The sequence below is a fragment of the Oryx dammah genome, unplaced genomic scaffold (genome assembly GCF_014754425.2).
Source record: "Oryx dammah isolate SB20612 unplaced genomic scaffold, SCBI_Odam_1.1 HiC_scaffold_22, whole genome shotgun sequence".
Taxonomy (NCBI): domain Eukaryota; kingdom Metazoa; phylum Chordata; class Mammalia; order Artiodactyla; family Bovidae; genus Oryx; species Oryx dammah.
The window spans coordinates 54,147,772-54,171,203 of record NW_024070206.1 but is presented as its reverse complement, the minus strand read 5'-3'; the positions used below and the strand labels follow the sequence as shown (position 1 = coordinate 54,171,203).

The 23,432-nt window shown below is 43.4% G+C and overlaps 1 protein-coding gene across 1 annotated transcript in view; it reads right to left on the bottom strand.

The window, feature by feature from the left end:
* Positions 1 to 2,462: 2,462 nt before the first annotated feature.
* DOK6 (docking protein 6) overlaps positions 2,463 to 23,432 on the bottom strand; it is a 383,598-nt gene continuing 362,628 nt past the window's right edge. The window contains exon 8 of the mRNA XM_040264342.1: positions 2,463 to 2,803. Coding sequence (XP_040120276.1) covers positions 2,664 to 2,803 — 140 coding nt within the window. The 3' untranslated portion in view covers positions 2,463 to 2,663. The remainder of the gene's footprint in view (positions 2,804 to 23,432) is intronic.

The following is a 23,432-nucleotide window of genomic DNA, read 5'->3' as shown; positions in this document are numbered from 1 at the left end:
CAATGTGCATTGCCTTATGCCAAGTATATTAGGTTAATATAAATTGTCCTATCTGTTCATTTAACAGTTTTGACTTAGCTACAATTTTAAGTATAGCTAGAGGAGTAGGCTAGAATAAGTCTCCAAAAATTTACCACGAAATCTTTTATAGCATTATTCTCATTGTGATAATATTGAGTTAACGACACAGGAAGGAAATTTCTCTCTCATTGACTCTTTTTATGACATGATTCTCTGAATGAACTGCCCAAGGTTATGCCTGATCTTTGGGACCCTTCCTCAGTTACACTCACTGGTAATGATCACAAGCAAATGGTCTTCTGGAAACTACTTCATGCAGGTATCGTGTCTCCCGCCAAACAGACACAAGAGCAGACTTGTCTAATCAGCAGAATCTTCCCCTCCCGCCCCCGTCCCCAGACCTGCTGTCTGTACTGCTGGCACGTTAATAAAGCTGAGACGTAAATCAGGACCTCTGAGGGTCTCTCCCCCAAGTCCCTTGTAGAAACTTGTGGTCTCTAGGCAACAGCTCTACCGAGTGAGCCGCAGGAGGCTTGCTGTGAACGCGGCACCACTAGGAGCTGGGCTCAAATGGTCTCAGCCAGGAGTAGTCGCTCTGATGTGTTTCTTTAATGGCATTTCCAACGCAAATGCCACGTGCTCAAGTAATTCGGAGGTGTTCAACCCTGGAAGCTGGGACTTCAGGGAAGGCTGTATGAACATCAGCAACCCATCTTCTGCTCTTCTGCTGTGTCAGCAAAAGTCACAGCACAGAGCGTTTGAGTAATTTTCTTTTTACCCCTGAAAGCTTAGGATAATTATTTTTCTCAGCCACATTAACTCTTATGATTAGCATCTTGATGGCATTTTCAAACTCATCTGAGAGATGTGGAGAGTCTAGGTAGTGGCTATAAGTGTGAAATTTTTCAAGGAGGGACTGGATGCTGCTTTTTTCTAGTAGTAACTGTCTATAATGAACTGTCAATCTGCATTCAAGCTATGGCCATGGGTGAAAGAAAAAACTCATCACAGGTCAGCAAATCAGGTACCCTTTCAATAGACTAACTCTGAAAGCTTAAACAATTTTGATATTGAAAAAAAACATCAGGTTTTCATCTTACAAGACCTAAGAACATGGTTCTTTAAATCCACCTTGGAGTGTTGGGAGCTGATCATTTTAGGCATGTGGCATCAGACAATTCAGGCAGAATGATTTTTATTTTTACTTGAGTAAACTCCAAACTAGGAAAAAATATCTATGTTGACCTGAATTAGCCAAACTTCCCCAGTTCACGTGGGAATCACCACTTCCTTTTAAACCTTATAGGTCTGTCATTAGTTTCAGGGATGAAAAAACTTTTTGTTGTTGTTGGATACATTTTCTCTTATAATCCCAGCCAACCCATATCCAGTCAAAGGAGAGTAAAACCCAGCCAATTCTGGTTATGTAGTAATTACAAGCCCCTGATGGCTCTCTGAGAACAGCATCTCTAACGCTTAAGAATGATACCTACCATCCTTTCCATGCTCTTCTTCTCTTGACTGCAAAATGTCTGAGTTCTTTTAAAGTGTATTTTTCCCCCTTAATCAGATTGTCATTTAGAGTCCTTTTCTTCCGGGTTAAGTGGAAGCTGATTGGGGATCACACCCTATCTTCCCATGTAGCTCAGATGGGGCCCAAGGGAGAGACATCATCAACAACAAGGGGTACTTAAACAGAAAGACAGGGCCGTGACATGACGAGCAGAACAGCCAGACTGGTTCCTTCGCTTCCAGAGTAGTTCCCCGTTCTCACACTGTCACCTCCGTTTGTCATAGGAACAGACGTGAATACATAAATACTTTGCTGATAAGAAGCCTTTTTTTTGTTTACAGGACTATTTAAAAAATAGTTATTCAACATAACAATCTTAATTTTAATGCACCAAATTACAGTTTTCAACAATTTAAGTGAGCATATCCTGTCACTCTCAGCACACATGGATATATACGTGTTAGATATAGATGGATACAGCAATATCCATATCTGTATTTGTCTACAGACACACACACACACACAGCACACACACAGAATAGAGCTACAAGGCCCTGGGTAATAGTGTTCTAAATTTTGTGTTCCCTTAATTGTCACTGGGCTTACTTATATGGAGAGTTGTGGTACCATTTGTAGAGCTTACTCAATGTGTCCCTGTTGAAACTCTCCGAGCCACACAGCTTGTGGCGGGTCACCTTTCTGCCCAAAGACAGAGCTCTCATCAGGTGGGAGGACTGAGCCCAGAGTAATAATGCCAGGGGTAATGCCCTCACCCAGGTCCGGTCCAGTCCAGCTTGGCAACTTCTCACCCTGCCCAGGTTCCTGCTGCTGTCAGACCCAAATAATTTTATTTAAATGACTGTTCAGACGATTTGAATTCTATTTTTGCAAAACACCGACTCCCCCCCACCCCCACCCCCACCCCAAGAAACTCAATAAATAAAGGACTTAGCCACAGAATCAAGGAAGCAGAACTCCAGTTTTGAACCTTCTACCGGGACTGGGGCCAGACCCGACCCAGGTCAATGTTGCCTGCAGTTGGTCCTCCGGGAGGCAGAGGGCGCACGCCCCGCAGGCAGGCAGGCGGGCCGGACAGACGGTCTCTCTGGTCTCAGCCTCGCCCTGGGTGTCACTGGATGAGGCTGGAGCTGTAGCTGAAGCCATAGCTGCTGGAGCGCGATAGGGCCGGCTGCGTCTCCTCGCTCTGCTCCGAGGCATAGCTGGGGAAGGTCTGCGCACGTGACATCTTTGAGGGCCCGAACCCGTGACCTGGAGGGGCACAGAAGGAGAGCTGTTACCGGGGGGCTGGCTCGGTACCAGGGGCTGGCTCCGAGGGGCTCCGGGCGAGGGGGCAGTGAGCTCCCAGCGGCTGGTTCCTGGGGAGTGGCTAGGATGTGGTCTTCAGGGCCCAGTTTTGGACCCGGGTGGTGTCAGAAATTCTGGATGCCGGAGAGCTAAGGAGAACTTTCTAGGGATCTCAGACTTCTATTGTCCTTCAATCTCTGGAACAAAAGCATAAAATCTCCCCCCACGACCAAAAGCTGCTTTTGGTGGAGAATCTGTAAACGCCTTCTTTTCTTGGAGGGTCCCTTTTCAGCATACAGGAACGAATGACACACTGCTTAAAACCTTTTTGGGCAGCCAACTTCATTTTATCCTAACCAGTGTCAATTATCAGGAAAAAATACACAGGGGGATAGCGTTTCAGTACCCCGGGTTTGTGAGTAGGCACCCACTTCCTGATGCGGTTATTAACCCGAATGATGAACCTCCATGGTTATTAGAGTGGTCTAAAAGCTGACTCTTACAGTTTATTAAAAAAAATTCTATCTATGATTTTATAGCACAGATGTACCCCTGCGGTGAGAACTTTTACGCAAAATCCAAAGGTGATTACTGGAAAACTAATGGCACCCCACTCCAGTACTCTTGCCTGGAAAATCCCATGGGTGAAGGAGCCTGGTAGGCTGCAGTCCATGGGGTCGCTGAGTCGGATAGGACTGAGCTACTTCACTTTCACTTTTCACTTTCATGCATTGGAGAAGGAAATGGCAAGCCACTCCAGTGTTCTTGCCTGGAGAATCTCAGGGACGGGGGAGCCTGGTGGGCTGCCGTCTATGGGGTCGCACAGAGTCGGACACGACAGAAGCGACTTAGCAGCAGCAGCAGCAGCAGCAGCAGTGGAATGCTAACATCAGGAGAACGGATGCGTTCTCGGGCCTCACGTGGACTTGGTGTCTGTTATAAATGAATCAGGATTGTTCTTCGCACATGAGGATGAGTATCTGATGGATGAGCTCAGTGCGGAGAGAAGATGGGATAGATGTGGTGTGCTGTGTTCTCGGACCACCTGCGTCACACAAAGCAAGAAACGTACTGAGTCTGGTTTATACGTTTTCTGGTCTCTGTGGCGAGAAACCCAGGGAGGACGGTCTGTTAACACAGAAAGAGCAAACTCTTCTCCCTTTGCAAGCTTACGTGCTTAGAGCCAGTCTCATCATCTTCGGGTGTGTCTGACGACTCAGAACCCTATCCTTGTTGAGATCTGAGGAGGAAATGCAGATACATTGGGCAATAATAAAAAGCTAATTAAAGCGGCAGAGTCTCCTAACATTAAGAAAAATCATGAGAGCGGAGCCTTCCGCTCTAGATAAATACCCTTTTAGGGGCACTGTTAGCCCGGTTCTCTGGGTGAGCCTCAGAGCAGGGCAGGGCGGAGAGGGCCCCACCACCCCTGCCAGCCTGCGCGTCTCCCGGCCTCCAGATCTTCCCACTCCCTCTCCTTCCTCTCCGGGTCCAGAAACCCCGTCTCCTCTCTCTGCTCCTTCAGGCCTGAGGGTGGCGGGCTGCCTTGCTCCTGCCTGTCGCTCACACGTCCTCATTGGCTCAGTACCTGGATCCACAGCTTATCCAAACCTCAGCTAAGCATGTCTTCTCTTTCCTGTCGGACCATGAAGATGCCGTGAGGAAAGGGAAGCCGGGTGTCGGGGGGGAAGATGGAGCCACCAGAGGCGAGGTCAGGAGTGGGGTCTGGGGAGCTGGCCCCGCGTGACCGGCTGTAACTGACTTTGAGAGACTACTGGTGTCTGGGTTTGTCGGTTCCCTTCTCTGCACGGTCTGTATGACAGCAGTGGTATAATATGGCTTTTTGAGTCTGAAATCAGTGTGTATCAATTAAATTCATACCTGTTACATGCATCGTCCCTGGTGGCTCAGCGGTAGAGGGTCTGCCTGCCAATGTAGGAGATGTGGTTTGATCCCTGGGATGGGAAGATCCCTTGGAGAAGGAGCTGGCAGCCCACTCTAGTATTCTTGCCTAGAGAATCCCATGGGCAGAGGAGCCTGGTGGGCTCCCGTCCATAGGGCCGCAGAGTCAGGCATGACTTAGCAACTAGACAATAACAAGTCTGTCATCCTAGCAAGAAACAGATGCCATGAGGGCCCTCCTCCAGTAGGGCCACCACAGGGGCAGTCAGTGAAGACTTCCCTAAGGAGGTGGCCTTTTTACATGGTGCTTGTATGACAGGGTTAGGATACACTGACCTGATACTGGAAATTTCACTTAAAATTTTACAGTTTGCTTCCTTATCTCACCATTGACTTGCTGGATGATAATTCATAGTTCTTATAGGAGCAGAGACTGGCATTCATGAGCAAAAACCAGTTGGAAGTCCTAATGTTAAGACCGTGTTACTGGCCTTGGTTTTACCTTATTACTTAAAAAAAAAAAAAAAATAGAAATATCTGAAAGAGAGCAATGTGAGAGCACACCTTTAGTTCACATTACTTGTGGCCTGAAGGCTAAAGTTGGAGTTCTGAAGATAGAAGCATCTTTGCCCACGCACACAGGTTTTGACCCTGGAATCTTGGTGTAAAACTTCAGTCATTTAAGTAACATTTGCCAAGCAGCTACTAAAACAGTTCAAGATTCCACAGGGAAGACAAAGTAGTGGAAACCAGGGTCCCTGAGTTTCTGGGGTCCACAAGCTGCTTTGGGACACTCATTAGACAGGGACAGGCAGCAGCAGACATCCAGTGCGGTCTGGGAGCAAAGCAGGATGCCAGCGTGGCCCACAGGCTTGGTTCCAGGGCTGTACACGTCAGTCCAGTCATCACAGTGACCCCTGCTCCAGACTGTGCAGACCTGCCATCCCCTCAACGGAAACAGCCCTGAGTTCAAATCCAGCCCTGCTATCCCTTTTTGAGCCTCATTTTCTTGCACAGACAGTTCACACTTTCCTAAGGTTTTTTTTTGGGGGGGGGGGGTCACGCTGCATGGCATGTGCAATCTTAGTTCCCCAACCAGGGGTCGAACCCCAACCCTTGCCCGCTGCAGTGGAAGCACAGAGTCTTAACCACTGGACCACTGGAGAAGTCCCTTTCCTAAGGCATTTTGAGGGTTAAACAAAACAACAGGTAGCACAATGGGAAAAGAATCTGCCTGCAATGCAGGAGACCCAGGTTAGATCCCTGGGTCGGGACGATCCCCTGGAGGAGGAAATGGCAACCCACTCCAGTATTCTTGCCTGGAAAATTCTATGGACAGAGGAGCCTGGCAGGGGTCATGGGATTGCAAAGAGTTGGACATGACTGAACACACACACATACTTTCAAACAAAACAACATACAGGAAGATACTTGGGGTGGTAGGTGCCTAATAAATGTTAGTTTTTCCCCTTCTTTCTACACTGAATGTGTCCACACTCTTGTCTGACTTCCTATTCAGTGTCTACTTTCTCCATCATCGCTGTGTGCCGTCCTCATTATGACAGGCTTTGAATATTGTTCTCATTCAGTCATCTTGAAGATTTCATCATCTCCTCTATAAAGAGTTTCTAGTCTAATTGGAAATGAAATGGTGAATTTTTCTTACCTCAGTCATGTCTTTACAGTTGATAACTGATGCTGTTTAATACTTATCACAAAAATAATATACCTCAATCTGAGCTGAACTTATGCTTAATAAATGCTGTTTGATTTTGGCAACAATGAGTATGAGAAGAAAAGAGAAATAATCATTTTCTCAACATTCATTTGAATTCTGCCCCTAGGCACTGTTGATGAAAACAAAACAAAAAACAGAAATCAACTTTGTGGCTTAAAGACTTGCTGGAATAGACCTGTTCACTCCACTCAACAGAGACTCTATTTCAGTTCTTCCTAAACTTCCCCTCCGATGCCTTGCGCTCAGTCGTGTCTGACTCTGTGTGACCCCACGGACTGCAGCCCGCCAGCCTCCAGGCAAGAACACTGGAGTGGGTTGCCGTGCCCTCCTCCAGGGGATCAGGGACTATTATTTTCTTGACTTTTTCTCTGGGAGGTATTTGTACTTGCTAATGAAATTCTTTAATTTGCTTTAAGATTACATAAAATGATTAAACATAACATGTAATTTTTCATCTTCAATTATCAAAAAAAGGAAAATTTTAAAGGTTCATGTCACCATGTTTCTGATATAAATTGTCAATTTGCATCACACTAATTTACATTCCCACCTAGAGGGTATTAAAATACTTTTTATCCTAATGTTAGATAGATCTGGATTATTAGATTAAAAAATTCTGCCAACTTGAAGGATAAAAAATTGCATCTTGTTTAATTTCTTTTTGCTACAATTAAGTGTTTAACTTTTGTAGTCAAGTGTTTGTGGTTTCTGGTTTTGTGTCTTGAAATAAGTCTTTCTTTATCACATTATTAAAATATTTTCTTACAAGTTGTTTTCACATTTTCATAAATTTCCTCTACTATCTTTAGCTTTTTAATTCATTGTGAATCTCTCTGGGTTCATGCCCTGAGGATCCTGTGTTGTGCGATGGTTGATCGTGTTAGCTCTGATGGAAGAGGACGAGTTCTCACTCTGTCCCTTGACTCTTCTGTTCCTCAAATGTATAAGGGCAGTTGTAATAGTTTCTGTCAATAGGATCATGTGTTAAATGTGTTAATTCATGATAGCACAGTCTCATAGTGTCTTACATTCCTGTGTGTGTAACACAGGATTAGCATAACAGCAGGTATACGTGGCACACACACGCAGCCCACCAGTTCAGTCTTCACAGCAGGCCACTGAGGAGAAGCAAAGCGTTTGCAGTAACACCTGCCATTGATCCTTTGTTAATGAGGTTCATGAGTCTCAGTGTGAGTATTTTTCCGACGGCTTCATGAGATTTTCTTTTTCAATCAAGGAACAAAGGTGTCTCATTTCTGGGAAATACTTCTGAATTATTGTTAATTTTTGTTGATTATTTCCCTCCCACCATTTTTCTCTGCTCTCTCTCCCACCTTTGTTCTTTTTCTAACCTTCTATTATTTATATGCTCTAGTGCTGGTCTAACAATTTTCCAGTCTTTTCTATCGTCACTCTCTTTTTTGCTGCTTTATTTTGTGGATTTGGTGTTTACTTTACCTTCCAAGCTTACTAAATTATAAAAAAGATTCTGCTGCTCTAATTTTAATTTGAAAAACCTTTCTTTTCCCTTTGTCCTTCCCTGTCTTGTTCTCCTTTCTTTAATATCCATTCATATTTTTTGTTATTCACAATGGCACTTTCACCCCCAAAACGATGGACCTTTATGGCTTATTTCATAAGTAGATATTTAAATATTCTTTTTTTTTTTAAGGTTCTCAGCCTTTTAATGCATTTAGCATCTGAGGGATGTAGACTTCTCTGAAGATTTTGGGAACCGAAACACCTGGATTCTAGAGGCTCATGCTAATGGTTATCTCACAGACACTCCCTCTGCCTCTCCCTCTGTCTCTGAGAAGCGGCACACGGCTGTTCATTTCCTGACGGAGAGCTCCCGGGACTTGGATGTTTGCGATGGATGCCCTTTATCTTTGGAATCCCTTCCTTCCAGCACTGGCGGAATCCAAATCTCTGGGCCTTCCATAACTCATCTCTTTAAAGATTAGAAAATTTTGAATGGAAAAATGCATATTATTTAATTCTGTGTAGTACCCTCCTCTAGTTATGAAAAACTGATGAGTTAGCAGCCATATTCTCATGCTGGGGAAAAAAAAAATCAAAATATCCTTCTAGTACTTTAATTTGCTTTAAAGGTGGTTTAATTTGATTCACACAGAATTATGTTTTTTAATACCCATTTCATAAATTTTCTAGACCAAAAATAGTCCTGTTATTTTGGTTGATGTACCATTTATTTATTCCTGTTGTGTACATTTCATTTCTCTTGCATTCTAATTACCTACTCGGATCTAATTTTGTACAGCTGTGATATTAATTTTCTACAACTGTAAAATTTAGTTGAACTCTGTCAGTGGACTGCATTTGAGTAGCTGTGGAATTTGTAAGCAATCTGTGGCAGCTAATAAAATGGTAAATATTAACATGGGATAATCAAAGTTGAAACAGAGAATATGTGAAAAAAATTTATTAATGGTGCTCAAAAAGAGGAATGGGACAATATTATAAAAATAAAAGTAGATATATTTAGTTTTTGAGCCATAAATTTTTCATTGCTATTTTCAAGAGTTTAGGTATAAATTTTTTAATATAATGTTAATATAAATTTGTTTAGTTGCTAAGTTGTGTCCAACTCTTTTATGACTCCATGAACTGTAGACTGCCAGGTTCTTCTGTCCATGGGATTTCCCAGGCAAGAATATTGGAGTGGGATGCCATTTCCTTCTCTGTTAATATAAATGAGTTACATATCGATACACCTTTGTTTCCATTTTGAAGGTATTTATAGAAAGTTTTAGCAATCAAAGAACTATTAAGGATCATGAAGTAGGGTGTGCCCAGTTCAAGCTGAGATCTGCATAACTAGTATCTGAAGCATTTTAACAAATTTACTATCTAGTCACATTAATTGCCTGCAAAGTAATTACAAGCATACATATCAGCTGATCATCCTTAAGATGACATCTTAAGGAGAAGATGGAGAATTTCATTTGCTGTAATTCTTCTCTAAAGATTTTAAACAAATGCATAGAAACACTTTTCCAAGAGAGTGGGGCTTTCCTATATAGTATATGAGATTTATTATGAGAGTTATAAATTATAGATTTGATTTACGACAGAAATATTATAGAAAAAATTGAATGTCACATACGTTTACACAGGAGGAAGTTTGCAAAAAAAAAAAAAGGCTAAATTGAGGGAGATAAACAAGTTGATTGAAAATTTACTGCCAGATTTTCATATAACGTGGTGCAGTTTTATTCTGCAGTGGATACAACGCTGAGCTTGCATTTAGTCTGAGGACTCTGAGATGAGTTTGAGGGTGTGTGTCCAGAAACCTGCTTAGCACTCAACACATCTGATTTCTCATCTCATCCTATGAAGAAATTTGCCTTGAACTTCTAGTAAGGATTAGATTGATTTTTCAGAGATCTGGGAAACATTCTGATAACCACAAACAAAATTATGTCTTCTAAAACTTCTTTTTAGGTTTTCTAAAAATACTTATTTGACAGCGTTGGGTCTTAGTTGTGGGCCCTTAGCTCCCTGACTAGGGATCGAACCCACAGCCCCTCTATTGGAAGGTGGATTCACCAGACTACCAGGGACGTCTCTGTCTTCTTAGATTTGTAAACATTTTGTTTGTCTGCATAAGACCACAGTACCCAAACAGTCATGGCTTTCAGACTGTGTCTCATCATTAGGAATCAGGCCCTCATGATGCTCACGATGAAAGATAAAGCTCTAGTGAGTTGTAGCAGGTGAGAGGGAAGCATGGAGAGGGCACACCCTGGGGAGTTTGTTACCTCTTATGAAGCCAACTGGTTATTTTTTCTAATGGATGAGGAAGAGTTTTTGAATGATTTAAAGATGAGTGATTGGATCAGAGTTGCTGGCTTACTCAGTGAGACTACAGAGGAGCTGTTGGCAATCCTTTCTCACCATCACACAACTGAGAGGTAAAATTCAGCCCCAGAGAGAACAATTTCTCAGAGAAGGTGTTTCGAAGGTAGAAAGAAAGAAGCCTCTGATTTTATGTATATTTCCTTAGGTTTACTTATCATTCTTCCTTATTATCTCCAGCTAATCACCATTCCTCCAAGTCCAATAATAGAGATTTCATCAGTTTTCAACTGCTGGTATCAACTTGCACAAGAACGAGGCCAAAATGGGTGGTGTAGTGAGAAGTGAGGATGCTTATTCTTGCTGAGAAAGACCTATGAGTACCTCTCAGTATAATTATATTCGATATTTTAAGTTTCCTCATGTAGTCAATAAACTGTGAGAATTTCAGAACCTGGAAATCTGAAGCCTAGAGTTTCTGGTTAGTAGTGCTTCCTGGTAGGTCGATATTGCAGTGATTTCTCTACTTGCTTTGAAAATAGCCAGATAAATAGAGAATAGGAGATCTGCGATCCATGGAAATGGAGTTAGGGAGTATAGAGCAAAGGAGGTGATGTGGACATTCTTTTATGAAAAAGTACTGCCAAAATTCCAAAGTACTTTTCTAGGCAGGCTGAAAAATTGTTGGTATGCATTTTACCATCAGTGTACCCAGCAGACAGCAATGAAAGCCATCTTAATCCCCAGTTAGTTTTTAATTAAAAAAAAAATTAATTTTATTGTGTTTTTGGCTGTGTTGAGTCTTTGTTGCTGTGCAGGTTTTCTCTGTTTAGGGAGAGCAGGGGCTACTCCCTCGTCGCGGTCCACAGGCTCCTCCTGTGATACTGGTTGCAGAGCACCGGCCCCCGGGCGGACGGTCTGCAGTAGCTTCGGCTCCGAGGCTCGGTAGCTGTGGCGCACGGGCTCAGTTGCCCCGGAACGTGGGATCTTCCCGGACCAAGGAGCAAATCCACGTCCCCTGCACTGGCAGGTGGATTCCCAACCACTGGACCACCAGGGAAGCCCTTTTAATTTTTAATTAGTTATCTTTATGTTAGCTCTGTGAGAGATTGAAATGTATTTTGGTCAGTTATTTTTTTTAACAGTAGTACTCGTGTCAAAAGGCTGAACGACGTTTGTGGAATTATTGCCATTGTATAATGTCACGTTGCCTGTAGTCATGTCACTGAAAACAGGCCAGGACAGGGAAGGGTTGGGAGCACAGCCTCTGAGGCTGGTACTGGCCTCACCGGGTGACCTCGGGTCGGATACGATTGGGCATTAAGTAGCTGAGTGCTCGGGTCATGATATTACTGCTCATTAATATGGAGCACTAAGTGTGTCCCAGGAAGCGGCCGAGGTTTCACTTGCCTTGATTGACTTAATCCGCCTGGTAGCCCTGCAGGACTGGCCCTCTTGCCCTCCTGTGGGCACACAGACACCAAGGTTGGAGTCCTGGCTGCTGGCTCTAAACTCCTCAGTGACCCCAGAAAGTTGTCTACCCCACAGTTAGCACAACAACCAGAGAAAGAAGCATGATTTTGAAAACAAAAACATATTTTAGAGGCAAGGGAGCAAGCAGGCCTCATGCCTTTTTTTTTTCTTTTAATTCCCCTCAGTTATATTCATTTTCTAAAGAGCACAGGATAATCTGAATTATTGTACTTCATGTTTCTTGATAATAAGAATATGGAGATTCACTGTTTTTCCCCCCAAAAATCTATATTTCTTTACGTTTTACTTCAATTTTATAATTGTGAAACTCAGAAATGTTAGTTTTTATCTTTTTCTTTTTTAATATTTAACAATCACTTACTAAAATAGCCTCAATGGTAGAGAATCTGCCTGCCATGCAATCGAGATGCAGGTTTGATTCCTGGGTCAGGAAGATCCCCTAGAGAAGGAAATGGTAACCTACTCCAGTGTTCTTGCCTGGAAAATCCCATGGACAGAGGAGCCTGGCAGGCTATAGTCCATGGGGTTGCAAAGAGTTGGACATGACTGAAGTGACTCAGTAGCAGTAGCAGCTTCTAGAAATAGGATGCTAAATCTTATAAAATTATCAGTAACCCCTTTGGATTGATCTTCGATTATGTCCAAAATAGTGAATTGGCCATTGTTATCAAATTCACTCATTTTCACTACTGCTGTGGAGCATAATATTTTAATGAAAACCATTTATGTTTACATAATTAATAACATTAACTTAGTATAAATTGGTAAATCATGTAAAAATTAAAATTTGTAACTAAGTCAGAGACAGAACAGCTTTATGGTTGCTCAAGTCTTCATGCCTATTCTAATTCTTATCAACTTCGAAAAACTTCTAGTTCTGGGAAATTTGGCCAGCTCTTTAAGGAAACATACTAGTTTATATTATTTCCTACGTGATATATAAAAATAAATTGCAAAGACCTTGAAAAGAAGTGAAAAAATAAGCATTAAAGATCATTAGAAAGAAATTTAGGAAAATAGTTCAAATTGGGAGATTTTTCTAAGTACAAAAGCAACTGAAGTTAAAATACAGGATCATTTGTCACTGTTGGACACCAAGTCTAAAAGGATGAAATTTTGAGTTTAACCCCCCTGAAGCTGGACAGCATTCAGTTCTTTGAAGCCTCAATTTTAATGACTTTCCCAGGAAAGCATTCATTAGCTATCATTTATGTGTCAGAAAACATTTCAGCTGGGTTGATTCACTGAGGGGTCCTGACAGTGGTGGTGAGGGGCCTTGAAGGGGTCATAAAACTATTTTTGTTAAAAAATTTACCGGAAGTTACTTTTTTACCTAAGACAAGGCTGCCCAATGTGAGTACATTGTCTACTTTCTTTGTTTTGGATGGATAGATAAGTATAAATATATATGGGCTTCCCTAGTTTTGGTAGTGGCAAAGAATCTGACTGCCAGTGCAGAAGATGCAAGAGACATGGGTTCAACCCCTGGGTCGGAAAGATCCCCTGAAGGAGGGTATGGCAACCCACTCCAGTGTTCTTGCCTGGGAAATCCCATGGACAGAGGAGCCTGGTGGGTTACAGTCCATGGGGCCACAAAGAGTCAGACAAGACTGAGCAACTGAGCCCATACACACATAAATATATATTTGTGTATATATATATATATTTATTTCAGGCTGGTAATACTGTCATCTGACAATTGCAACTTTGGGCCTTAAGTCATATGTATTTTTAAAACAGCATTTTTTTTTTGATAGACAACTCATTCCAAACATGAATCCAATGAAATGATAATGAAAGAATCAGTGAAGATGCATGTATCAGCTAAGACAAAGAACAGGTATCTCGCGGGACCTGGAAACACGGAATTATAGACAAGGGACCAGGAGGACGCTGAACAAAGAGAAAGGAGAGCATTTCCGCTTGACCCCTTGATTTCCATGCAGTATTGTATGAATTCGGCCACAGCAAATAGGCCCTCCTGTTTCCTTCCATCAGGAGGAGATTAGAAATTGTCATTCTTAGAAAGAAAATGAAGCCGAGAAGTTCAGCTGCGTAAGAAACATATTCCTCTCAGCCTGGGAGACGGGAGCTGGGACCTTGACAACTGCTGCTTTGGGCAGACCAGCAGCCTTTCCTTGGTTTACGCCTCGAGCAGAGCTTCCGGACAGCAGTGAAAATGGTTTCGGCAGGCTTAGAAACACGACTGAGATGGCAGAGTACTACACCTTTTAGAAACTCTGGGGAGAACTGGATGGGCACACAGGAACGTTAAATAACTCGGGGTGTGACAGACTTGAGTTCAGCATCCTGGCTGTAACTGAAGCCTGAGGTTCCTCTCTGTCTGTGGGATGAGAAGGGGCCTAGAAAGCCCCCAGAGCCTTGAAGCAGAAGTGAGACAGTAACTATACCAGCACAAGGGGCGGATCCCCATATGTTGCGCCAATGCCTTCATTTCTGCTTTCCTTTTATTTGCAATGTGTTTCTAGATATTGTTGAATTGACTAAACTAGGCTCTGATACATTGAAGAGATAATTTTTTTTTCTAAAAATGGAGGAGGGAAAAGTGAGTTGCTTTGGGGGTTCTTGTTTGGAAAAGCCTGACAGCTGGAGGTCTGATGGCTGCAAGTTCTCTGTCACCTACGGACAAAGAATGAGAGGCTTTAAAAATGAAGAAAACGTTCGTGCCTCTTCATCTTGGCATTGGTCGCTGAAACAGGAGAGCGTGGCCAGGAGACAAAAGCTTGTCTGGTACTGAGAAGGGGTGTTTCAACACTGAACACAGGATTCCTGCCCAATTTCCTGTCCTCCTGGACTTGCTGTTTTGGTGAGCAGCACCCATCAACCCAACAGCCCGGGTCAGCGAGCTGCGGCCAGTCTGGTCTGCGGGCTCTGCCACCATCAGCCACTGAGTCCTGCAGCTTCTTCCTCCCCGAAGCCTCGTGAATCCACGTGCTTTCTTTGTGCTCACTCCCTTCACCCTAAATTTCCCACCAGGTTTATGGCTGCAGCCGCCCAGCTGGTCTTCCTGACAGCAGTGTCTCCCTTCTCGGATCTATTCTTTGTGGGGGTGACTATGAGCATCGGGGCGTCCCTCCCCTCCACACCCGTCCAGGATAAAGGCAGACTCGCCTGCACAGCACCTATGTATGCAGGGTCCTCAGTGCTGGTGATGCGGGTGTGATTAGAGAACTCTTTACTCAACGCCCACATGCAAAATCCATCAGTTCCACCCCTTTCCAGTAAAACTCCTTGTAAAAAACATTGTTTCATTTATAAATAAGCTCTAGACTTCCTCTAGGGCTTCCTTTTCAGGGAGGGGGATGTATTTCCCTTTTATTGATTTATTTAAATTAATTTTTACAGGCGTGTAGTTGGGATGAGGCTGGGAGAGCAGGCGTGGAGGTGGAGATTGGGAAAAGTTGAAGCTGGAGAAGTGAGCGTGGCTCCAATTGCGTGAATACGTGTGGAACCCAGGGCTTTCTTTTAGCCAGACTGTTAACCCTCAGACTCTCTCATATATAACATATGTTTATAAACATGTCGGAACTTCCCCTGATAACTCTCTGATTTCAGCTGTGCTCCACCCCACCTCGGCTCCCCCAGCCCCTTTCGAAAGGACACGCAGTTCCCCAGGAAGGCAGTTCCCTGCCCTGTGGCCTGGGTTCCTTCCCCCTTGGCAGCGTGCCCCCTCGCCCTCCTTTGCACCCACTCTTTCAAACTGGTTCCTGTTTTTCTTAAAGAATTCACGTAGGAAGCCTCAGAGAGTTCTGCACACCGTCTCGCCTGGCCTGATCCTGAGCTGCTGCATGGTACTCTTACCCTCTCCTGTGTATCCAGCTCACCTCTTAACTCTTTGCCTTCGTATCTCCTCTGTGAGCTTATCCTGAACGTGAGGAAAGAAGGTCTATTTACCTTTGTGTCTGTGGAGCCCTGTGAAAGGCCAGGCTCGCAGAGGGCACTCAGTAAATGTTACTGCATAAACCTGTGAGAAATGTGTGCAGCAGCTCTATGCAGAGAAGGTAGACTCATGTCTCATGGATCTTCTTGCATATGTTTGGTGGTCAGTAATTACTTTGTTGAATCAGAATAATTGAACGATGTGGCCTGGTTCTGGCCAACGGGGAAATGATAATCCTTTTAAAAATGAGAATTTTAATAATAGTGTAAGACTATATATGATTGTCAAATGTATGCCATAGGTATATAGGAGAATGAGGAAATGATTATTTTTAGCTGCCTCATAATATACTGATCCCAACAAATGTACCAGTTTAAAAGGTTTTTCACCATCTAAACAGACGTGAGTTGAGTGGAAAAATGAGGAAAGTGAGAGTTTGCTGGTAGACAATCCTGCCTGAGCCTCCCTCCCCTCTGCGTGTTTTGTGAGTGAAGGCAGGGAGGGCCCTTGTTCTGAAAGATGGAACAAGCATCTCCCTCTGGAGAAGAGGGAAGGTTATGTCCCTCACAGTAAGGATGTCTCCCTCTGGGACAAAGTGTGCGCTGGATCATAAAATACTAGGGTCCCTATGTTGTGTTCCTTTCTTGTAACACAACCTTCTTCATATGTGGGTGTCACCTGGCCCTCTCTGCACCTCCCTGTGAGAAATGGGACTCAGGAACCCAACAGAAATGCTGGCGCACTGGCTAATACTATTGCTCTGAGTAATAAAGCTTCCAGGGTCTCTGATCCAGGCATCTCTCCTCTTCTGCTGGCATCCATGGAACTGCAGCAGGCCGATTGGCTCATTGGTACAAGGCGTGAAATCTTAGACCCTCACAGTTCTCGACAGTGTTAATACATAGTGATGCTTAATGCTTTTTTTACCATAAGGGTGGGCTTCCCTGGTGGCTTAGATGGTAAAGAATCTGCCTGCAATGTGGGAGACCTGGGTTCGATCCCTGGGTTGGGAAGATCCCTTGGAGGAGGACATGGCAACCCACTCCAGTGCTCTTGCCTGGAGAATCCCATGGACAGAGGAGCCTGGCGGGCTATAGTCCACAGGGTCACAAAGAGTCGGACACGACTGAGCGACTAAGCAGAGCACGCATAAGGGCAGTGACTCCCAGATTCTGTTAGATTTTTACATTGACTTATTATTTAGTAAGACTTTGCTAAGTTTCAGTGAAATTCTTCCTCTTGTGAAATCATCATGGCTTTATGAAATAATTTCATGATAGTGACCAGCAGCACAGTTTCAGAGAAAGAGCTGAATAACTCCTTGATATGTGAGAGAGAAAGAACGAATATGGATATGTTGGAATTCTTACTGGAGAACAGAAAATTAGGTGAGTGGTTCTCTTACCACTCAAATGTATGGGGCAGAAATGATTATTAATGAAAATTAATTTCCAATAAAGGTAGTCCAGTCACCTAAGAAGAATTATCCAAACTGTTTATTATAAGGCACATAGATTTTTGTTGCTGCTACTGCTTTGATGCGGGGAGTCTCTTTTTCAGATAATTTTTTTAAACAATAGCATGCTCTCAATGTAAAAATAAAATGGGGGCTAAAAATCAGAGTGCTTATTTGATTTTCCCAGTGAAAAAAGAAACACTTGTTTTAGGACAAACACAAAGCAGAGAAAATGAATGATTCCTGCAGTTTTAGAATGAAGCTTTTATCTTGTTAGAGCCTTTGTTAAGAACAGCGAAAAGCAAGTTTAAATTCTGAATATGGAAAATTGTTCTCGAAGATTTTCTGCCCTTTAAAATTGCTCTGAGAGACGATTGCTACACCACAATAGGGAGCTTTAAAGATAGAAAATAAAGAGATTACAGGGTAAATAGCCTGCAAGCTGTGATGGTTAACATTCAGGGGATGAGTCACTGGTGAATATATCACTTATCAGAGTTCTTTGGTGAATATAGTTTCCTTTGTTTCCTTGACAGACAGTTAAACTGAATTGAGAAGATGCAGTCAGTGTATTTTAGAATGTTCTGTTAACCACTGTCAGAATGTGGAGCGGACAGCAGAGAAATGTGGCCCACACAGGAAGCATGGTGCAGGGGTTGTGAGAAGCTGGTTGACAATCAGACAGCTCTGTCTATTGATAACTTTCAGTTACCGACTCGGTTGTTCATTATTCTTGAGCATTTTAACCACTACGTGTCATTTTCACAGGATGGTTGACATGTGAGTCGACTGAAAAAATTTGATCCTATAATAAGTGAACGGTCCATGATTGTTATTCTGATATTCACAAACTTTTGAATGATTTTCCCTTTTGTTTAATAACAAAAGGTCTTGGCAGTGTTTATGTATTGCATCTGTACGTTTAAATTTAAATTTACCAGTTAAAGTTAGCACAGGCTTCCCTTGTGGCTCAGCTGGTAAAGAATCTGCCTGCAATACAGGAGACTTAGGTTCAGTCCCTGGGTTGGGAAGATCCCCTGGAGAAGGGAAAGGCTACCCACTCTAGTATTCTTGCCTGGAGTATTCCATGGACTGTATAGTCCATGGGGTCACAAAGAGTCAGACATGACTGAGCAACTTTCAAAGTCAGCACAACTTTAAATCTCTTGAGTAGAAAGAGATATGGTATAAAAACAGTAATCAGTGTGTGTTCAGTGGCTCGATCGTGTCTGACTCTTTGTGACCCCGTGGACTGTAGCCCACCAGGTTCCTCCATCCACTCCTGGTGGTACCGCCAGACACCCGTGTGTACTTTGTAAGAATATTTTTTGCTTCTGTAAATATAGGCAGACATTCTCTGATATCAGTGCCAATGACAGTAAAACCAAAACTCTTGTATGTGTGCAAAATGTTTCTTTTTGGTCTCTTTTTACATTGTTTCATGAAGCCTGCCCGGTAGAGAACTACTTGTAGTTGTGCCGCTGTGTCTGGCAGCCTTGCAGGGAGTGGGTGCCTGCAGGCTGGGTGGTCTTTGCTGAGTGTGAACTTGGCTGGGCCACAGCCCTGGTTTCAATAAAATACTAACTTAGGTGCTGCTCGGAGGAGTTTCGTAGGTGTGATTAGAGTCCACAAGGAGGGAGATGATCCCAGAGAATCTGGGGGAGCTGATTCCATCAGGCGAAAGAGCAGCACTGAGGGTTTCAGTCCTGCCTCTTAACAGCAGCTTCACATTTGATAGTCAATAAAAAAGTGATACTCACAAACTTTTGAATGATTTGCCTTTTTGTTTGACAACAGAAGTTCCTAGAAGTGTTTACATATTGCATCTATGTGTTTAAATTTAAATTTACCAGTTAAAGTAAGCACAACTTTAAATCTCTGGGTGGAGAGAAATATGATATAAAAATAGCAATCGATATATGCTCAGTTGCTAAGTTGTGTCCGACTCTTTGTGACCCCTTGTACTGCAGCCTGCCAGGCTCCTCCGTCCGTGGGATTTTGCTGGCAGGAATACTGGAGTGGATTGCCATTTCCTTCTCCAGGGGATCTTCACATCCTGGAGTCCCTACTGCTCTTCCTGAGGTTGTGGTCTGTGGGTCTGTTTTAAAAATAATTCTACTGTTTGTTTATTTTGGCTGAGCTGGGTCCTCGCTGCTGCAGGTGGCCTTTCTCTAGTTGTAGTGAGTGGGGCTATTCATGGACCGGCGGCAGGACGCTCACTGTGCATGAGCTTGTGATGGTTGGGACGCTGGACTGAACTCAGTGGATACAGGACTGTGGTGGACTGAGCTGTGTCCCACTAAATTCACTGGTTGAAGCTCTAACATTTAGTGTGACTGATTTGGAGATAAAGCTTTTAGGATGTAAGTTAGTTGAATGAGCTCATAAGAGTGAATCCTAATCAGATAGCACTGGTGACTTCATGAGAAGAGAAAGCAGTCTCTCTGTCTATACTCACTGAGGAAAGGTCACGGGAGTTCACAGCAAGAGAGCAGCCATCTACAAGCCAGGAAGAAAGCTCTCACCAAAATCTGACCCTGCCGAGGCCCTGATGTTGGACTTCCTGCCTCCAGAAGTGTGAGAGAATCAATTTCTCAGGTTTAACCACTCAGTCTATGGTATTTGGTTATGGCAGCATCAGTAAATTGTGGAGGGATTGATTTTAGGGCCAAACATCCTCAAGGACCATTTTCATTATTGTCTCATTTATTAAGAAGAAAACTGAAGCTTTTTCATTTAACAAAGAATTAACACATCTGAACTGATCAGCAGTAGTGATCAGCAGTGACTGCTGGAGGTGTACAAGGCATTTCAGGAAAGAATAAGAAACAGAAAAGCTGGGCTCAGATTCAACGAACGAACACCGACTGTTCAGGAACAGTCAAAATGTAACACCGTTAAAAGCTTAGTCTGCACGTCCTTCTGATGCTTGTTGAAGCTGTGGGTCTACTGTCTGGTAACGGGGATGTGCGAGGATTGTCTCCTCCATAAACAACATGCCGAATGCACAATGTTTTCCTTCGGGGTTTTCTTCAGGCTCAAGCTGGTGGGCTCAACTGTCACTTTTCCTGCAGTGACCCTCCTGCAGCCCTCACTGGGGCCTCTGCTGTGGCCCTGGCCATCTCTACCTCTCCGTGGTCCTCCTGGCTTAGCTTTCAAAGGTCAGGAACAATTCCTAGACCAGTGGCTCCAAAGGCCTCCTCTACAGTGGACAAGCTCTCAGACCAAAGGCAGGATTTGCTGATCTGGATTTAAATCCTGTTTGCCTGTAACTGGAAGTCACTGAAAGGCCCCAGGTTTTGCATTTTTTTAAGTGGGGGTAATGTTTACCTTGTGGCTTAGGTTAAGTAGAAAGTGTTTTAAACAGAGTGACCCATGTGAGGGCTTCCCAGGTGGCACTAGTGATAAAGAATCCATCTGCCAGTGCAGGAGACTTGGGTTTGGTCCCTGGGTCGGAAAGATCCCCTGAAGGAGGAAATGGCAATCGGCTCCAGTGTTCTTGCCTGGAGGATGCCACGGACAGACGAGCCTGGTGGGCTACAGTCCACTGGGCTGCAGAGAGTCAGATGCAACTGAGCACGTGCATAACCCATGAGAAGTTCTTTGCACAGCACGTACTCCTGTAAGTGCTGCAAAGACATTAGCTGGTTATGTTTATGACCATGGAATAAGATACCCCAGAGCAGCAGATCTCCAACTTTCCTGGTCATAAGACATCATCCGTTCACTGCAAATGCGCTTTAAGGCTGTGGAGTTAATTTGCTAATTTTCTCATGGGGAATGGGTCTAATTATTGTGATATGTGTGGCCACTGTGTATTATTATGCACCGTTCTTGTTTTTTGGAAGAGGAGCACACTGCACTAGAGGTGGAAAATGGTCAGTTCTGTTGGCCGAGAGACATGTAGGAGCGGCTACTGTCAGCCAATGTCCAGCACGTCAGACTGGACAGGGGCTGGGCAGTGCCCAGGGAGTTCACTGCTGGAATTTGATTCTTCAGCAACACAAAGTAGGAGTGATGGGATTACCGAGGGCCTCCTAATGGATTCTGGAGATTGTTTCATGTTTTAAAAATTATCACTGAATGGAGGATATGAATTAGGATGTTTGATCTGTCTCTAAAACTGCTATTTGTTGTTGTTCAGCTGCTAAGTCGTGTCTGACTCTGTGACCCCATGGACTGCAGCATGCCAGGCTTCCTATCCTTCACCATCTCCAAGTGTTTGCTTAAACTTGTGTCCACTGAGTCAGTGATGCCATCCTACCATCTCATCCTCTGTCGCCCCCTTCTCCTCTTGCTCTCAGTCTTTCCCAGCATCAGGATCTTTTCCAAGGAGATCTTTGCATCTGGTGGCCTAAGTATTGTAGTTTTAGTTTTAACATCAGTCCTTCCAGTGAATACTCAGAGTTGATTTTCTTTGATTGACTGGTTTGATTTCCTTACAGTCCAAGGACTCTCAAGAGTCTTTTCCAGCATCATACTTCAAAAACATCAGTTCTTTGGTGCTCAGCCTTTTTTATGGTCTGACTCTTACATCCATACATGACTACTGGAAAAACCATAGTTTTGACTATATGGACCTTTGTCAGCAAAGTAACGTCTCTGATTTTTAATATGCTGTCTAGTTTGGTCATAGCTTTTCTTCCAAGGAGCAAGTGTCTTTTAATTTCATGACTGCAGTCACCACCCAAAGTGATTTTGGAGCACCCTCCAAATAAAACCTGTCACTGTTTCCACTTTTTCCCCATCTATTTGCCATGAAGTGCTGGGACTGGATGCCATGATCTTAGTTTTTTGAATGTTGTGTTTTAAGCCAGCTTTTTCAGTATCTCACTTTCATCAAGAAGTTCTTTAGTTCCTCTTCGCTTTCTGCCATTAAAGTGGTATCATCTACATAGCTGAGGTTGGTGATATATATCCCAGCAGTCTTGATTCTAGCTTGTGAGTCATCCAGCCCAGCATTTCACATGATGTACTCTGCATATAAGTTAAATAACTATGGTGACAATATACAGCCTTGATGTACTTTCCCAATTTTGAACTAGTCCATTGTTCCACGTCTGGTTCTAACTGTTGCTTCTTGTCCTGCATACAGGTTTCTCAGGAGGCAGGTAATCTGGTCTAGTATTCCCATCTCTTTAAGAATTTTCTATAATTTGTTGTGATCTATACACAATCAAAAACGTTCAGTTCAGTCACTCAGTCATGTCCGACTCTTTGTGACCCCATGAACTGCAGCACACCAGGCTTCCCTGTCCATCACCAACTCCCAGAACCTACCCAAACTCATGTCCATTGAGTTGGTGATGCCATCCAACCATCTCATCCTCTGTTGTCCCCTTCTCCTCCTGCCTTCAATCTTTCCCACCATCAGGGTCTTTTCCAATGCGTCAGCTTTTCACATCAGGTGGCCAAAGTATTGGAGTTTCAGCTTCAACATCAGTCCTTCCAATGAACACCCAGGACTGATCTCCTTTAGGACGGACTGGTTGGATCTTCTTGCAGTCCAAGGGACTCTCAAGAGTCTTCTCCAACACCACAGTTCAAAAGCATCAATTCTTCAGTGCTCAGCTTTCTTTATAGTCCAGCTCTCACATCCATACATGAATACTGGAAAAAACCATATCCTTGACTAGATGGACCTTTGTTGGCAAAGTAATGTCTCTGGTTTTTAATATGCTGTCTAGGTTGGTCATAACTTTCCTTCCAAGGAGTAAGCGTCTTTTAATTTCATGGCTGCAATCACCATCTGCAGTGATTTTGGAGCCCCCAAAATAAAAGTCACCCACTGTTTCCCCATCTATTTTCCATGAAGTGATGGGACTGGATGCCATGATCTTAATGTTGAGCTTTAAGCCAACTTTTTCACTCTCCTGTTTCACTTTCATCAAGAGGCTCTTTAGTTCTTCTTCACTTTCTGCCATAAGAGTGGTGTCATCTGTATATCTGAGGTTATTGATATTTCTCCTGGCAATCTTGATTCCAGCTTGTGCTTCATCCAGCCCAATGTTTCTCATGGTGTACTCTGCATATAAGTTAATTTAATGTAGTTAATGAAGCAGAAGTAGATGGTTTTTTGGAATTCCCTTGCTTTTTTTATGATCCAGCAGATGTTGGGATTTGCCCTCTGGCTTCTCTGCCTTTTTTAAATCCACCTTGTACATCTGGAAGTGCTTAGTGCACATACTCCTGAAACACAGCTTGAAGGATTTTGAGCATAATCTTGCTAGCATGTGAAATGAGTCCAACTGTATGGTAATTTGAACATTCTTTGGCATTGCCT